This window comes from Camelus dromedarius, chromosome 10, assembly GCF_036321535.1.
Source record: "Camelus dromedarius isolate mCamDro1 chromosome 10, mCamDro1.pat, whole genome shotgun sequence".
Taxonomy (NCBI): Eukaryota; Metazoa; Chordata; class Mammalia; order Artiodactyla; family Camelidae; genus Camelus; species Camelus dromedarius.
This window is the reverse complement of record NC_087445.1, coordinates 70,651,765-70,670,451: the sequence shown is the minus strand read 5'-3', so window position 1 is coordinate 70,670,451 and position 18,687 is coordinate 70,651,765. Positions and strand designations below refer to the sequence as shown.

The 18,687-nt window shown below is 44.5% G+C and overlaps 1 protein-coding gene across 10 annotated transcripts in view; it reads right to left on the bottom strand.

Annotated features, from left to right (window-relative positions):
• MVB12B (multivesicular body subunit 12B) overlaps positions 1-18,687 on the bottom strand; it is a 163,928-nt gene that overhangs the window by 115,991 nt on the left and 29,250 nt on the right. Inside the window, exon 1 of one of the 10 annotated variants that reach the window (XM_064490519.1) lies at positions 3,506-3,777. The exons of the other annotated variants lie outside the window; for them this stretch is intronic. Within the exon in view, the coding sequence (XP_064346589.1) occupies positions 3,506-3,655 (150 nt within the window). The 5' untranslated portion in view covers positions 3,656-3,777. Of the gene's footprint in view, positions 1-3,505; positions 3,778-18,687 lie in introns of those variants that run through there. 10 annotated transcript variants of the gene reach the window in all.

The following is an 18,687-nucleotide window of genomic DNA, read 5'->3' as shown; positions in this document are numbered from 1 at the left end:
AGAAATTTTCCTCTGAGAACTGTTCAAGGATGAAGCCAGCCCTGGGTACTGGCCCGTGCGGCTGGGGTATTCATGGGGGAGAGTTCACGAGGAGCCTGGAGGGGAGGAGAGGAGGGCAGGCTGGATGGGACAGTGTTTTTCCCGTTTCTCTCTGGATCGCTCAGTAACGGCCTGTCAGGCTTCCTCCCTCAGCAGCCTACCGCCACAGCATCACAGCATCACAGCAGGGTATGAGTCAACCTGCCACGCCCTGCCTGGACCTGACGGGGCCATCCTGGTAGACTGGGAGCAGCGCCCCCTTTTGGGATGAACTCTGACAGCAGGCTCTCTGATGACTCCCAGGTCAGTCGTCCTTGAGGCTGAGACTTTGGGAAGCGGTCCTTGATGGGACAAGCTCCAGGCCACTCTGATAACCTGCTGAAAGCGCCTCTGTTCTTTACACAAAACCTGCCCGATGCAGCCCCACCCCGCGTACACAGAAACAGCAGGCCCACGGCCTCGGGCTGTCACATGTCCAGGGCAGGGGAGCGGAGGCAGCTCCACCAGGACAGGACGTTCCAGGAGCCCCCACGGCCACAGTCCCTGAGGGGCCTCAGAAAAGCCCAAAGGTCAACTGGCAAAAGAAAAGTGCCTTTTTTCAAACCCCCGAACAATTGTTGAGTTAGCAAATGCAACAAAGGAAAAAGAACGGCCCTCATGCTAAACGTGCAAACATGTTTGACCTGAAATCTGAAGGAGGAGTGGAATGGGGATAATCTTAGGGACTGTTCGCTCCAAGTATGTCACCCCCACAGAATTAACATGATGGAACGAGATCAGGCCTCGTCAGCACTTTCCCCATAATGGACATACACAAAGTTCCTTGGAAAACGTGAGATGTAAAGCAGTGCCCCCCGCTCTCCAGCACTGAGCATCCCTTTTGCTTTGTTTTCTCCTGTGGGTTCCATGTTTTGAAAGCTTTTTGTTTCCCAAACTGTACTTTTATTATATTTCCTCAATTGTAGGATGGAGTCACTTGAGACTCACCGATGGATTTTAAGAACACCCTTTAGGAAAAAAAGAAATAGTATCACATCAAAATGTACAAATCTATTTTAAGATGCATCCCAATTTCAGGACCATTAAAATGTGAAAATAAAAGATGCTATAGGAACAAGGAAATAAGGGAACCTGTGTGGTTTCTCTACAACAAATGCATTATTTTTGATAAATTTTAAAAAATAGAGTCTGCAGAACAAAGGCTGTGAAACCATAGGCTGAGACTTAGAAGGAAGAGAGTTGTGTCCAACCCTCCATGGAAAAGGCAGGGGGCTCAGAAGGGCTTTCCTGGATATTGCAAATTCCACCGACGGGTGGTGTGCACCCGAAATCAAGGCTATTGTTTCCAGGGTTTGAAAATGATAATTATCTCCTCTCACCCCACTGCTAGAATTTTCCTTTTTCTGAGTGAGCCGATAAGGAGGCTGGAGCAGGAATGAAAAGGGAAGAAGCATGCCGTGGGCCCGCCCCCTCCTCAGAGGCCTCTTCTCTGTCTTGGCACTTACAGTCCGACGACCAGACCCACTTCTGAGAAGCAGTAAACTTGGATGACCGAAGACCCAGCTTTGCCCTGTGGCCACAATTCATTTGCAAGGGAGTGAAAATGTGTACTGTCCTCCAACCCCAGCCAAGGGGTGGGGGTGAAGAGGGAGGTGAGGATGAGAGAGCGAGACAGCATGTGTGTCTGTGTGTGTGCGTGTGTACATGTGTGTGTGTGGTCTGGCAGAACGCACGGGTGCCTGCAGCCTGGGCCCCGCAGGCTGGGTCCACACAGGGGCCATGGCTCCACCACTAGAGCGAGGAGAGAAGGCCGGGTCCTGGCTCAGCAGGGGCACTGGGAAGGGGCTCTGGTCTAACAAGGCTGGGCCTTCACAGCCTTGCCTCCCCCTGAGCAATGAGATGTACCCGGAGGCTTCTTTCCAATCCGGGCACATAAAGGTGTTTGTTTACTAACCTAAATTCTTCCCATCCCAAGTGAGATGAGCTAAGGACCTACAGGAGGTGATGCCTGCGCTGCCTGGGCGCCCCTGCACGTCTAAACTCTGACCTTGGGAGCTCAGCCCTGAGTCCCGGGGTGGGCAAGGCCGGGGGAGGAAGGCCAGGGGTGGAGGAAGAAGCGTTCTAGGTAAAGCAGACCTGAATCCGACACCCCCAGGCTTAAGCAGGCCTCCTTCCCTGAGGGCACTGCGCTCCGCCTCAGTGCTCACCCAGGACACCCCCAAAGCCAGGGCCAAGTGTCCAAACTAAACATGAGGACATCTGGTCTGACAGCAAACCAAATATTTCAAGTGATGTCACGCTATGTCAGGATTCAAAAAGCCCTGAATTGTCACACTGGGGCTCAGCTCCAGCCTCGGGTCCCCAGGGATTCCTCCCCCACCTCTGGGACTAGAGCTGCTCTTCAAATGCAAACTGCAAACTGCATACGTGTGTCACTGACTCTGCCTGTCCCCCACTTCCTTGGTCCTGGACTACAAGCTTCACAAGGACGAGGACGGGGCACTGAGCGCCTTGTCTGACACGTCTGGGCTCAACCCAGACTTGGTGAAGGAAGGAGTGAATGAAACAGCCATTCGATCTGGAGCAAAGTGTGAAAAATACCTGCTAGCTCCTGGAGGAAGCTAATAAGAATTTCAAAAAATGAAATTTCCAGGATTTAATCCCTTGAGCTGAGTGTAATCCCTTTGAAATCACCACTCTGAGGCCACATCCCCATTTCAACAATGAGGCCACTTATTCTTTCGGTTTTCTTATTTGTACCCTCCCTGCTTTGTTCCCAAAATGACTAGAGTACGTCCAATGCTGCTGCTGACTGCAGTGCCTCCAGAGAGTCTGTCACAGGACTTCACACACACACACTCAACGCATACACACACTCATACTCACCTACACTGTCCCGCACACACATACACACACACACACTCCTCCCTCTCTTTTCAGCATCTTCCCGGGTCCAGGAGCTGCCTCTGAGGAGGAGTCAGTGGGCAGTGACAGATCGGACGCATGGTTCCTCTCTCTTCTCTGCCAGTATCCTTCTAAATGACAATCAAGTGGAGAAAGTATGAAGCCCCTAAAATTCAGAGCAAGAGAGGAGCACAGCACAAGGGGGATGCCAACAATGCGTGGGCACGCGGGAAGTGGAAGAGCAGAGAGGTTGACATCCAAATGCCTGGAGCCACCAGATACCACTGAGGATGAGGGTGGAGGGCCTGGAGGTGGGTGGGTGCGAGTTTAGGGCTGACACAGGGAGGCTGTAAAGGAAGCAGTAGACTCCCAGATCTCCACCCTCATTTTTGAAGTATTTTCTGCAGAAACGGAAGCAGTAAGGCTCAGGACTCCAGACATCAGCCTGGTGGGTAAGGAGGTGAAGGAGGAAGTAAGATTCCAGAGTGAAAGCAGGGGGTTAACCACGCACACTGAACGTGACCAAATGCTGGGCCCCCTCCCCTGCCCCCTCCAGGCTCACCCTCCTCCCTGCTCCTGGCACCTCGGCAGCCAGGTGCATCCCCTGAACGCTGGATATTGAAGGATTCGTCTCCGGAGGAACTAAGGTGCCAGAGAAGAGGCGGGCACACAGACTTGGGGTCTCCCGTGACACAGCCAGCTCCCTCCGCATCAGCTGCTCCGTGGCCGCCAGTCATCAGGCCCCACCCCACCACGGCTCCACGCCCAGGAGCTAGTGCCTCGCTCCTAAATGCAAGCTGACAACGAAGGATCACCAGGCACTGGGAGGAAGCCTCAGACGTGAAGGACAGGGCCCAAGTTAGCAGAAAAAAGGGAACTTGAAGATCGCACAGATAATATGAGGAAACAATGAGAGCTAAGGAGTGAACAACCAAACCCATAATTAATACCTGCAGAGAGACAAGCAAATACATTGCAACCACCAGACAAGAAGGGAATATTGTGAAATACGTTTGAAAGGGAAGAATTTAAGACAACATAAAGAGCTTAGAAACAAACAAAAATATTTACAGCTAAAGAAAAAAAACTTTAAAAATACATCAGAAGAGAAAATTTGCATCGATGACAGAAGTAGAGAAGGAAATAAACGAAGTTTAATGCTGAATGACTGTCTTCGTTTGTGGGACTTAGACCTAAGTTAACAGCCCTGACGGTTTTAACAGGTCCTATACATTCAGGAAAGGCCCAGTGTTCTAACTGCGTTGACTGAAGACACGGGAGTACCGGAGGTCACCTACCCCAGGGGAGGAGGGGAGGGAAAGGTACTGTGAGGAAGTAGGCACTCGGAAACCAAAAGTCCAAGTGAGCAGACCTCAGAAAGAGAAAGCAGTTTGGGTTCATTTGAGGGCTATTTGGGTTCATTGCTCGGGTCCTCGGGGGGGGGGGGGGGACGCGTGGACTTTACTCGATGCTGCACCATCATCACAGACGACCCTGCTCTCCAGGCTCCTCCACTGCATCCTCTACTCTGCAAGGATCATACCACCACGTGACATTTACTGTGTGCACTCTGTGTGCCAGGACCTGCCCTAGGAATTCCGTTCTCCTTCAGTCGTTAGTGCAAGTAACTCATTTAACACAACCCTATGAGTTACTGCGCGCAATAGTCAGTTACTATCTGATTTTATAGAAGAGGAAACTGAGGAACAAGAGGATCTTGGCTGAATAAATCATGAGATGCCTATACAATGGAACACGGATTCAGTTCTTACAAAGGATGAAGCATGAGTGTGTATGTGTGTGTGTGTGTATAAAATTAGGTGCATGATTTAGTAAGCGGGAAAACCATCTTCTTACCAAAAAGCAAATGAGAGGACCCATATGAGAGGAAACAGGCGTGCCAGCCGCTGCTGAGCGAGTAAAAAGCCTTAAACCAGATTAGCTTAGTGCAAAAGCCTCGAAGATATATATGCCCTGTGACCAAGGAATTCCACTTCTGGGCAGGGAGTCTAAGAGAATCACCAGCTTTGTGCACCAGAGTGACTCATCCTGGTTCCTTCATGCTGAGCACCTGGCTGCCAGAACCTGATGAGCTGCAGAGGACAGGACCGGACACGACAGACTGGGTCCCTGAGCCCGTGGGGGTAACATTCTAGATGCGGGAAGATACACAATAAACAGGTAAACAAATAAACAAACATATGAGATAATTTTAGGGAGTAATAAGGGTCATATGTAAAATAAAAGAAAGTGGCGAGGACAGTGACTGAGGGGAGGGGCTGTTTCGGTGGGGGGGGGGACCAGGGAGGCTCCCTCTGAGGTGACACCTGTGACAGGGAGAAGCCTGTCTGGAGGAAGAGCCGTGCGGGCCGGGGGGACAGCTTCTGTGCAGACGGGAGGTGGACACAAGGCTGACGGGCAGCAGGGACAGAGAGGCGGGCTCTGTGACTGGAGCCTGGTGGGGTGAGGAGGGCCTTGTGCGTGTGATGAAGGCAAAGTTGGGGGGGGGGGAACACGTTTCTCATGGCTGGAGAGCGTCCTCACAACAGGAGGCCCAGCAGCCGTTTTAAACAACCGTGAGGACACTATTGACACAGGAAGCTCAAGCGAAAGAGTAAGTTACAAGACGGTTTATATGACACAAGCTCACGCTTTGCTTCTTAAAAGTTATCTATATAGAAAAGGATCTTAGACAAATATAAAGCCAAGCACTGACCACTATTTGGTCCTGCACAGTTGAGATTATGGGTGTTTTTCAACTTTTTAAATGTATTTTTTATGGAGGTATAACTGACATACATTATATTAGTTTCAGTTGTACAACATAATGATTCAATATCTATACGTTGTGAAATGATCACCACAAGTCGAGTTAACATCGACCATACATAGTTACAAATATACAATCCAGTGTTATTAACTATGGTCACCATGCTGTTCATTACATCTCATGACTTATTTATTTTATAACTGGAAGTTTGTACAGCTTTTATAATAAGAAAAACAACAGTTTAAAAGACTTCATTTGGTGGGATGAGAAACAAAGATTTGCTGGATTTAAACTTGAGAAACACTTTGTAAATCAGCTACCTAAGGAAGCCACCACGTGAAGGGGTGTGCAGTAAATCCTCCAAACTGTCAGAGGTTCTTCAGAGTCAGAATCAAGGACTCCTTCCCCAAAGAGGAGCTCTTGAAAGATGGCTACCCACCAGCTTTGTCAACCCGTTCACACGCTGGTGTTTTAAGAGCGCCCGCCCGCAATTCAAAGATGTGTTTGGCAGACAGAAAGCAATCAAAGGGGCCAGGAAATTCTGCAGACATTCCAAAGGAAATACCTGGCAGACACTATGAACAAGAATAACGTTCAAAGGGCTCCGGGTGTGTTAGATCATCCACTGCTGAAACACACACACTTGGCCCAGGCTAGCAGTAGCCGACCGTGCAGCCGCTTCACCCCTAAGCAGAGCAATCTGGGCACAACGTGGAGCCCAAGGCACTGTCCTCCTGGGTCCTCACAGGACGTGTGCCCCGAGTGCTCTGCAAAAACTATACAGTACGAAGAGCCTTTTGACTTATCTGGTGACGAGCCCAGGGATTCTCGGTTTGAGGTTCTGATTTGATTTGTTATCTTTTTATTGTTTTGAGTTCTGAATGGAGACTCAAGTCTGCCACAGACCTTCAGCTGGAATATCCAATGGCTTTTTTAGCAAAGAAATGAGCGTGTGTGTCTGTCTCCAAGCCAGCTGCACCTCCCTCGGTCTCCTCGGTGTCTGGACTCTTCTCTCTGCTCATGTCCTGAGCGCAGGACTAGCCCTCCCTCTTCGAGCTCATCTTCCCAAACGTGCCTCGCGACTTCCTGCCTCCCTGGCCTTGCTCCTGCAGTTCCCACTCAGTACTCAGGGCCCGGCTGATAGGACCCTATCCCCTCAGGGCCTCCGTGTCGGCCCAGGATCTTCCTTTCTGATAGGTTCTTGCATCAAACCCTCTTTCATATCGAGAAATACATAAAGCAGAGGAAAGAACTTGGATTTCTGGAGTCAAAAGGTGGAAACAACACAAGTGCCCATCAACAGATGAAAAGATAAACAAAATGTGATGTGTCCTGTATACAAAGGAATATTATTCAGCCACAAAAAGGGAATGAAGTACTGCACCTGCTACAACATGGATGGACCTTGACAACATCATGTTAAGCGAAAGACAGTCACAAAGGACCAGATCGTGTACATTTATGTGAAATGTCCAGAAAAGGTAAATCCATAGAAACAAAAAGTAGATTGGTGGCTGCCAAGGGCTGGAGGCGGTAGGGATGGGAAGTGACTGCTAATGGTCAGAAGGCTTCTTTTTAGGGTGGTGAAAATATTCTGAAACTAGACAGTGGTGAAGATTACACAACTCTGTGAATATAGGAAAAGCCACTGAATTATACACTTCTAAAGGGTGAATTTTTTGTAGGTGAATTATATTTCAATAAAGCTGTATTTTTTAAAACTCTTAGCATAAGACCTGGCAAGTGGTAGATACTCAGAAAATGTTAGCTCTTTATTATTACCACTGTGTCTTAAAGTAAGGATCCTATTTTATTCCATGCGTATTTTTCAGGGTACCTTGTCTGAGGCCTTGTCGACAAGACAGAATCAGATGTCTGCGAGATGGCTGAACGAACAAGTAAAAAGTGTACACGGGGAACAATGCACAGAGTGAGGCTGGCACATCAGGGCTACACAGAGTGGCCTCTCCCTGTCCTGCCTCCCACGCAGCTGCCGTGGGTACCACAGGCACAGAGAGGACCGACTCCCAAGACTGCGCAGGGCGTAAGGAAGCAAAGGCCTCTGGGACACCCCTGGAAGTCAGGAGCCCTGCTTCTGCATCTGCTGATGGGGAAAGGGAGACACACAGGGAAGCCAGTTCCCAGGGGCTATAAGGCCCATGAGACAGGAAATGGGGAGGAAACACGGGCAGGGCACTTGGCTGCATCTAAGGGGAATTTCCTTCCCACTCCCATGAGTCAGGAAAGAGGACCTGGGCCACAAATGTTCCTGCCTCAGCCACAGCCAGGTGGCCAGGCCAGGACACAGCCCTGGACATCCACAGACCCCATGAAGAGCAGCACCAGTGGCCTAGAGGGTCCGTCGTGGCTGGTGGGCACCCATGTGTAGAGTGGGTTCCTCTCAGCCACAGACTCTCAACCTGTACGGAGCTGCTGATGGATCAGCAGGGGCCGAGGGGAGAATGACTCAATCACCAGCACGCAGACACCTGACATCACTGAGGAACAGAAAATTAAACAAGAGCTCTACCTCACGTGAAAACAAATTCCTGGTGGATGAAAGATTAAATATGAAAAGCAAAACTTTAGAAGTTTTCAAAGAAAGAAACTTGCTTTATGATTTTAATAGAGGGAATTATTAAAGAAATAGACACATGTGTACAAGAAAAATCTATAAAAAAGAAGATGATGAATTTTACTATCCTAAAATTAACAACATTGATACTACAAAGGGCATTCAAAACAGTGAAAAGATAAGCCTTGGACTGGAAGCAATGCATAACTGACAATGGATTAATATCCAAACATAAATAAAGAACTCTTACAAGTCAACGAGGAAAAAAAATCATCGAAAAGAAAAAGGGTATATAACACGTGGAAGTCGTATGAGAAAATGCTCAACTGCTCTGGGAAAACACAAATTAAAAATGACAATTTTATACCATTCATGGTACATCACTGATTAAACTGAAACTATCGGACTAATGTGTGTGGGGCAGAAACTGGCACAGCCACTTTGGAGAACATATTCACCATCTTCACTAAGGGGAAGACGACCCAGCAACTCCACTCCTGGATTGTTCCCTGGAGAAGGAATTCTCAGCGTAGAGATATGAGGATGCTGTTTGCAATACCATTTATAGCAGTAAATTACTGGCAATAACCCAAATCCTCATCAACAGAAGGATGTCATGTCACAGTGTAGTCATGCAACAGGACTCTCTATACAGCCTTGAAAACACATGCACTAGAGCTATACACATCCACAGGGGGAAATCTCAAAACAACGCCAGGCAAAACAGCGGGATGAAAATATGTACAGTGTGATACGTATTCCGTATGACGGCACCCATGTAAAGCTTGAAAGCAGAAAAGAACACCTAGGGGTGATAAACGCCGAACGTAGCGGTCACTGTGGGTGAGGACAGAGGCGTGGGCCTGGAGGGTGCACAGGCACCAATAACGTTTTGTTTCTTTTATTTTGAAAAAATTCACATAAACTTGGTGAAACATTAAGACTTGGGAAAGCTTCATGGTGGTTACGTGGATGTTTGTTAACGTTATTCTCTGTACTTCTAGAAATATGTGAAATGTTCTGTAGCACAATTTTTTAAATTTAAAAAACCAGGTAATAGAGACCTTAAAAACAGGGGCCTTCGAATACTTGCAAATGTGCACAAGGAGGTCTGTTGTCAGAGGAAACATCGGACACCCACTTACATTTGAATTTCAGGTAAACAATGAATCGGTTTTTTTTTCAAATTCAAAAACGTATTTCCAAAATTTCAGATTTAACTAGGTATCCTGTATTGTTATTTGCTAAATCTGGCAACCCAAACAAGGAGGCCTGTACTAAGACTTTGTTTAGTGGGAAAGTGGAAAGAAACTACAAGCTAAGCAGCGGGCGATGCCTGTGCAGAGCGCTCGGCCCGCATGGACACCACACACCAGGGGGCGAGGCCGCATCAGACCCACACGCGCTGAACCAGGAAGATCTAAATGGCACGTGTGTCGTTCAGTAATGATAAAGCGAGAGCTCACCGCATCACCTAATTCACACCAATAAGACAGGTTACAAGGGTACATTTCTGAAAGCCATTTACATATGCAAATGCACAGGAAAAGGAAGAAAAAAGCAAACTGATGACAGAAATCAAGCGTTTGGTCAAAAGGTGCTTGAGCTTTGACTGTGTTGTTTGATTTTTTTTTAAATAAGAAGTTTTTGTATTCCTTATTGAATTAAAAATAAATAAATACAATTTCTTGCAAAAGGGAAAAACAAGCTTAGCAGGATGTTTCTAAACTGTTAATAATATGCATAGGATCAGAGGAAAGAAAAGGTAATAATTTTGCTCTTCCATTTATATAATTCTATATGATTTGGATTATCCAAAATGAGCTTTTATAATTTTTTAAATGTCATGAAGATATTTTTAATTAAAAAAAAGAAGGCAGGGTTCACAAATCCTCTCTCTATATAGCAGGGTCTGGAGAGTGAGAATTTCATTATGGAGGACGCGTCTGCCAAACAGAGGAGGAAGGAAAAGAGAAGAAAGGAGAGGCCGCTGCTGGAGGCTGGCTCAGCTCCTCAAGACCTCCCTCTCTGTCCCCGTTAAACATGGCACAGTGTTCCAAAGTTCCTTTCTGGCTGGCCTTTGGGCTAATAAGTTAGGCCTCAAATGGCCTAATACCTACTCTCCTGGGCCACAGAAGCAGGAGAAAACATCAACTTAAAACATGGGCTTTGGTACAGGGCAGATGTGAATTCAAATCTTGGCCTCACCCCTTAGTAGCTGTGCAACCTTGGCTGAGTTCCTCAACCTCTCTGAGCCTTAGCTTGCGCCTCTGTAAATGGAGACAACAGGTCCTATCTTGTGCAGCTGTAGTAGTAATTAAAAGAGACAAATAATGGCCAATGGTGTCCTCTGCCCAGCACCCACCACACAGAACACACGTCATCAGTGGCAAATACTGGTGTTGCTATTGTATCAGAAGCACTGCTTCCTCCAGCGCTGCCCACGGGATCCAGGCTGACCTGGCTTTAAACAGAGACTTCTACGTGTGTGCACAGTCAGCACCAGGGTGCAGTTCATCCCTTCAGGCCACAAGTCTTTACTTTTCATTCAGCAAATATTTACTAAGCACTTATGCTCTGCAAGGCATTGCACCATGCACTGCAGCACATACAAATACGAGTAAGACGTGGAACCTCCCTCGGAGGAGAGCCCGCGGATCCGCTGAATCAGCAGGAGGGTACAGCGCTTAGAGGCAGGAGACCCACGTTTGATTTCAGCTCATCCACACCTGTGGTGTGATCTTAAGAAAAGCCTTGAAGCTCTCTGAGGTTGTCTTCTTATTTGGAAAATAAAATTATAATAGTATCTTCATGGGGTCATTCTGTGAAGTGAATACCATCTATGGAAGCAACCAACATGCTCTGGGACAGAGCAGCACGATATTCGGTGTTTCTGGAAGTGGTCCCACAAGGAGCACACGCGCTGAGAGGGCAGAAGGGGAGGACAGTAGCTCAGGGAGTGGGGGGCAGGGGGCTGAGAGGAACATCAGGGGCAGCTTCAGGTGGGGGCCTCATAAAGCATCAACGGGCAGGAGTGAAGCAGAGAAAGAGGGGAAGGTGGGCCCCAGAAAAGACAGGCTCAGAAACAATAGGCAGGTGCAGGAGTTAGGGCTGGCCCCCGCGGAGGAGGGAGAGCCTCCGGAGAGGCCAGGGCAGGAGAAGGAATTCTAAGAGTGATGCCTAAAGGAGAAAAGCTGGAGCTGAGAAGGGAGGGACCTGAGTCCCCCAGAAGAGACTCTCCAGGATTTGCAGATACTAACTACTATACACAACACAGAAAAACAGCAAGGTCCTACTGTACCACACAGGGAACTGAAGTCAGTATCTCGTAGTAACCTATCATAAAAAAGAATATGAAAGAGAATATATCGATGTATATGTATGACTGAAACATGATGCTGGATGCCAGAAATAGACACAACATTGTAAACTGACTGCACTTCAATAAAAAAGAATGCAAAGAGAGAGAGAGAGAGAGACTCTTTGGGACAAGAATGGTGAGGGCCTGACCCTGGTGGTAGAGACAGAAAAAGATGACGCCAAAGATGAAGCAGGGACAGAATCCAAGAAACTGCCAGATGGGGTGAAGGGGTGGGGGCTGGGTGGAGGAGCCTCCACTGGGTAGGAAGTTCAGAGCAGGGGCAGCTGTGAGGTGGGGGCCTGCGTGGGAGCAGTGAGGACACAGAAGACAGTTCAGTTTGGGAATATTCAGGTTGTGTCAGCCAGCCACGACACATGGGCTTGTCGGCCAGGCAGGAGGAAATATGGGCTGGGCTGAGCAGACGTGCTGCGTGCGAGTGGCCGGGTGAGGATGGGAGTGGCTGGGACTCAAGCTGGCGGAAAGCACCCAGCGAAAGAGGCTAGGTCAGAACCTGGGGTCATGCACAGAGTGGGAGAGACAACACAGGAAGGGGAAATCGGGGAAGAGCAGGGAGAGATAGGTCACATGACATTTCAGGGATAAGGGTGCTTCAAGAAAGAAGGGCTACAGAAAAATATTTGATGGCCTAAGAAAACACTGCCATGGTATAATAATACTGTACAATGCAATAATAAGCAAGTTACTAAATAGCATATGCAATAGAAACCCATTACTGCTAAAACACATCCACACGGAGGGGAAAAATGAAAGAATATACGTCAAAATGTTAACAGCATTTTTCCTCTAAGTGGTAGGATTATGAGCTACTTTTTTTCTTCCTTGTACTTTTCTGTATCTTCCAAATTGTCTACAATGAGCATGTGTTGGTTCTAAACTCAGAAAACGAATACATTAAGGAAGGAAGAAATTGGTCAACAGCATCCAAAGTTGAGATGAGATCAAGAAGAGTAAGAATTAGGAAAAAAGCTGTTGAAGGAGACAGGAAGGAAGGAAGGGTGAGCGGAGCTGAGGAGGAGATGGCAGGCAGAAGCCACCAGAACTCACAAAGACAGTGGCTGGAGGGCAGGCAAACAGAGCGAAGGTGGGGTGGCCACATCCGATTTTAGGAACAGAGGGGACAGCAGCATTGTTGTGAGGCGAGGACGGGGGAGAGAATGAGAGGGATCAACACAAGGGGGGTTTACAAGCAAGGACCGAGGCAGGAAGACGTGGAAGCGAAAACTCCCCTCTCACAGGGGGGGTCAGTCTTGGGAAGGAAGAGGGGCTCCACCTCCCTGCTCATTCTATCCCTTCTGCCTGGGTCTGTGAGTTGCTGCTGGGCGGGGACTACACCTGACAGTCCCCAGGGCCTGGCGCTGGATTGCATGTGGTGGGGGATGGCGAACTCATGAGTGCGCCTGAGTGCGCCCCCTCTTCTGCTGCTCCATCTCTAATGGTTCTTGAATTCTCCTCTGCACCTAGGAGAGTGGGCTGCTACGAAGGAGCACACCAGCCGACTTCGGGAGACCATAGAAATGCTTGCTGACAAGCAACGGCACAGGTCTGAAAGGCTCTGGAGACCCCAAGACATCAACTGACTTCAAGAGAGGTCCAACCGTAAGACACAATTCCTGAATGCAATTCAACGAGGCTATGAAAAACAAAATGGGTCTAAGATAAGGAGGCGATATTTTTGATTAAGCTATGGCAATAGCAGGACATGGCTAAGAAAAGAGCGAAAACCAGTGATCCTGGGATCAGCAGAAAATCCAGCGACCCTGCATGGCTTCCGGGGCCTCGAGGAAGTATGCAGCCTGCACCTGGGCCCAGGCTCCCCCTGCCCCACGTTGCTGGCTCCACCCGTGCCCAGGTTCTCCGCACAGACCACCCATGAGTGGGCCGCAGAGGTGCCGTGGGAGCCAAGAAGACCGCAAGGCCTGGCTGTGGGCTTCTGGCTGGTTCTAACAAAGGGGCCCTGGAAGAGACCCAGCAAGACAAGGAGGACAGGAAGAGCGAAAGTGATGCGATTTAAGAGAAGACAAGTTGACCTCGTGCTGCTCATGAGTCACGCTCAATGGCAGGAGGCAGGAAAGCAAAGGAGATGAACTGGCGCTCGTGACTAAGTCACCCATCTTATTTACTCTATTACTCAGCCCTCAAACCACACTGCCAGCTGTAATTGTATTTCAATTCATGTTTAACACAAACATAACTTAGCTGGATGTTGGCATCCAATATCCCAGACACAGAAAGGCAAAACAGAAAGGAGGCAGCTACTTGGATTCAATAAACACTCATTGCTCGCCTGGTGGAGCGTGGATGCACCCAAGCACAGCACTGGAGGGAGAGCCGTAGGAAAGACCGTTCCACGGCCTCAGGGGCCTTGGCTGCAGGGAGGGATACACACTAACTGACCTCTGTAATGAGCGTGGTAAGAACTGCAGTGGAGGAAAGTAAAGGCACTATCTAAACACAGAGCTCGAACATAATTCCACAGGGAGAGCAATAGAGCACACACGCAGGGCACAGATGCAAGAATGGCACCAGCACATCTGCAGAAGCACACAGAGCTCCCACAGGCAGGATGCGGGCTAGAAAAGTTGGGAAGGGGCAACCAAAGTCTTAGATTCCAGTGAAGTCTGTCCATCTGATAAGCCAGTTGCTGAACATTCAGCAGTAAGCAAAACAACGGATTTGCCTTTGAATCAAAAAACAGACAGCTGGAGAACAGTTCTAAGAAGGTGAGTTATCTGATCTTTTAGGAATTTTCCACTGGCAAGAATGTAGGAAAGATGAGGTTAGAATGGAGTGAGGAAGAAGCACCAGGAGACCATTCAACAGGCCTTAAAAAAACAGTGGAGAACAGAGTGGTGCTTAGTCAACAGGTCAATCCCTTCTTAAACTCCTCCCCTCTCATCTGTCCCTCTCCACAATCACATAATGGAGCCTACAATCATATAATTATCTATTGCATAAAACTCATAAACTTGTCAGCCTAAAACATGCTCCAAACAGTCATGGAACAGCCAAGAAACAAGGTGGGGAATTAGAAACAATAAAAGACTATAATGAGGTTGCTGAATGTAAGATAAATATATTTTCTAAAAAACTAGTTTTCCCCTACACAAAGTGAGATGTTTCTCATCTTTTTCAAAGTTTTAAGATAGTTTACAGAATGTCAGAATTACCTGTTCTTGACAATTTTATAGAATGCTACCATAAGAAGAGTTGGGCCTAGTGGCTTTTGTTGGAAATAACTCGTCCTTTGTTATGGGCTTGTTATAAAATTTCTTCTTCTGAAATAGCAGTAGAAATGACCTACCTTATCAAGATTTTCAGTTTTAGTTCCATAGGGTTGCACATAAGAGCTAAACATTGTATTATTTTGATTTTCTATTCTCCTTATACTTTTCTCAGTCTAAAGTCTGCTTATATTTATTTTATTTCTTTTTACTATTATATTTGCCAGAAGTTTATCTATTATGCTTCTTATGAAGAATCAATTCTCAGTTAACAACTCTCCCCTCTTTTCTCTTACTTCTTATTTCTGATTGTACCTATGTTATTTTCTTCCACGTGTTCATCCAGCTACTTGAGCTGTGGGACAATGTCAAGTGGTCTAACAGACATATAATTAGAGCCCCAGAAAAGGGAGAGGTAAAGAAGAACTATTTTAATAATGACCAGAAATTCTCCAACTGCAACAACAGCAGAATATACATTCTTTTCAGGTGTACATGAAATATTTACCAAGACAGATCATAGTCTAGGCTTAGGGTCAATGAGCCTGTAGGCCAATCCAGCCTGTAGCCCGTTTGTGCACAGCCTATGAATTACAAATAGTTTTCTTTTTCAAGGCTTAAAAAAATAATCAGTAAGCAATGGAGATCACAGTGGTCCATAAAGCTTAAAATATATACTATCTGGACCTGTACAGAAAAAGTTTGCTGACTCTCATGAGAATACTAGGTCATAAAACTGAGTTTATTCTCTGATGACATGGAATTAAATGAGATGTCAATAACAGAAATATATCTGGAAAATCTCCAAATATATGGAAGCAAGACAATACACAGGTAAAAAACCCATGGGTCAAAGGGGAAATCAGACAATATTGTGAATGGAATTAAAATTAAATGCAACAAATTTAAGAGTTTGATATTGGCAAATGTCAGCCACTATATTTAAATATAGATTAAAAAACAGATTTCTTCTGTATAGCACAGGGAACTATATTCAGTATCTTGTACTAACATTTAATGAAAAAGTCTATGAAAACAAATATATGTATGTATATGCATGACTGGGACACTGTACTATACACCAGAAATGGAAACCTTGTAACTGACTGTACTTTAAAAAAAAATTAAACACAGCATATTAAAATTTGAGGGATGCAGCTAATGCAAAATTTAGAGGGAAATTCATAGCATTAAAATGCTTTTTTTTTGTTATTGGAAATGAAGAAAGTTCTTATATCAATGACCCAAACCTCTATTTAAAAAAACTAAAATATTAATCCAAAGTAAGTAGAAAAAAGGAAATAATAAGAGGAAAATAATAAAATAGAGGGCAGAAAAATAATAGAGAAAATTAGTAAAACCAGAAGCTAATTCTTTGAGAAGATTAATAAAACTGATAAAACTCTGGGCAGCCTGTGGAGGGAAAAAGAGAGATGACACCAGTTATCATCATTGGGAATGAAGGAGAGGTTGTTTTACAGACCAAGAGATATTTAAAAAGATAAGGACATATTACAAAAAACTTTATGCCCAGGCATTAAAAAACTTACATGGAAAAATTCCTTGACAGACACAAGTTACCAAAGCTCATTCAAGGACAGATAACTTAAATACCATTATATCTATTTAAAAACTTGAAGATAAAAATTTTCCCATATCCAGGCCCAGATAGCTTCACTGGTACATTAAAGAAACATTTAAAGAAGAAATAATACCAATTCTACACTAAATATTCCAGAAAACAGATGAGGAAGGAACATTTCCCAACTTATGAGACCAGCATTACCCTAACCAAACAAAACCAGACAAAACCAGACAAAAACATTGTAAGAAAAGAAAACCACAGACCAATCAATATTTCTCATGAGTCTCTATATAAAATGTCTTAACAAAATTTTGGCAAATTGATTTAATGATATATTAAAAAGACAATATATTATGTTCATGTGGGGTTTATTCCAGAAATGTAAGTTTGATTTAATGCCCAGAAGTCAATCAATATATTTCACCATATTAAAAGACTTAAAAGGAAAAACCATATGATCATCTCAATAGATGCAGATAAAGCATTTGACAAAATTCAACATCCATGTATTTGATAAAAACTCTCCAGAAGAGTATTCCCTAAGCCCATTAAACAGTATCTACAAAAAAAAAAAAGCCCCAAACAAACAAAAAAACCCAAAAAATCTACAGCTAACACTGTATTTAATTAGTGAAACACTGAATGATTTCCCCCTGAGATCTAGAACAAAGCAAGGGAGTCTGCCTTTAGCACCTCAACTCAATATTGTACTAGATGTTCTAGTCAGTGCAGTGAGGCAAGACAAATAAATAAAAGGGCATCCAGACCAGACACGAAGAAGTAGAATTGTTTTTACTCACAGACAGCATGTTTCTACATGTTGTGTAGAAAATTGTAAGAAATATTTAAAAAAGCACAAGAACTAATCAAGGTTGCAGAATATCAAATCAATATATAAAAATCAATTGTTATTTCTATAAACTAGTATGAAATTAAAATGAAAATAAATACCATTTACAATAGCATCAAAAATATGAAATGCTTAGCAAAACATCTGCATGGCTTCTACACTGAAAACTAAAAATATTCACAAGAGAAATTAAAGAAGACTTAAATAAATGAAGAGATATACCATGTTAATGGATCTGAAGGCTCAGTGTTAAGATGTTGATTCCATGCAAATTGATCCATATATTTAATACAACCCCAATCAAGATACCGGCAAGCTTTTTCTGTAGAAATCAACATGCTGATTCTAAAATTTATATTAAAAGTCAAAGGACCTAGAATAACCAAAATAACTTTGCAAAAGAATAAAGTTAGAGGACTACATGATTTTGAAAATTGTAAAGTTACAAAAACCAAAGGGTGTGGTTTTGGCACAGATATGTACATCAATGGAATAGAGTACAGTGTTCAGAGATTTACCTACACATGTAAGATCAGTTGATTTTTGACAAAAGTGCCAAAGAAATTCAATGAAGGCTAATTTTTTTTTAATTTTTAAAAATTTTAAAGTTGAAGTACAGTCAATTACAATGTATCAATTTTTGGTGTACAGCACAATGTCCTAGTCATGTATATACATACATATATTCAGAAGAAAGGATAATCTTTAAAGGTACCAAAACAATTTGACAGCCACACATAAAAGTGACACTTGGTCCCTATATCATATCACATACAAAAACGAACTGGAAAGTCAGACAGAGAAAGACAAATATCATATGACATAACTTACCTGTGGAATCTTTAAAAAGTGATAAAAATTCTACTTACAAACCAAAAATAGACTCATAGACATAGAAAACAAACTATGGTTGCCAAAGGGGAAAGAGTGGGGAGGGATAAATTAGGGGTTGGGGATAACAGACACACATTACTGTATATAAAATGAATAAGCATCAAGGCACTACTGTATAGCACAGGCAACTATATTCAATTCCTTGTAAGAACATATAATGGAAAAGAATCTGAAAAGAAAAATATATATGTATGTATATGTATGACTGAATCACTCTGATATATACCTGAAACTAACACTGTAAATCAGCTACACTTCAATAAAAAAAAATTTTTTTAATAACTTAAAATGTTATTGACCTAAGTGTAAGTGCTAAAGCTATAAAACTTCTAGAAGAGATTATAGAGAAAAATCTTGACCTGGGTTTGGCAAAAATGTCTTAAATGTAATATAAAAAAACTAAATATAAAAGAAAAAAATTAATAAACTGAATTCATCAAATTTTTAAAATTTTGCTTTTCAAAAAT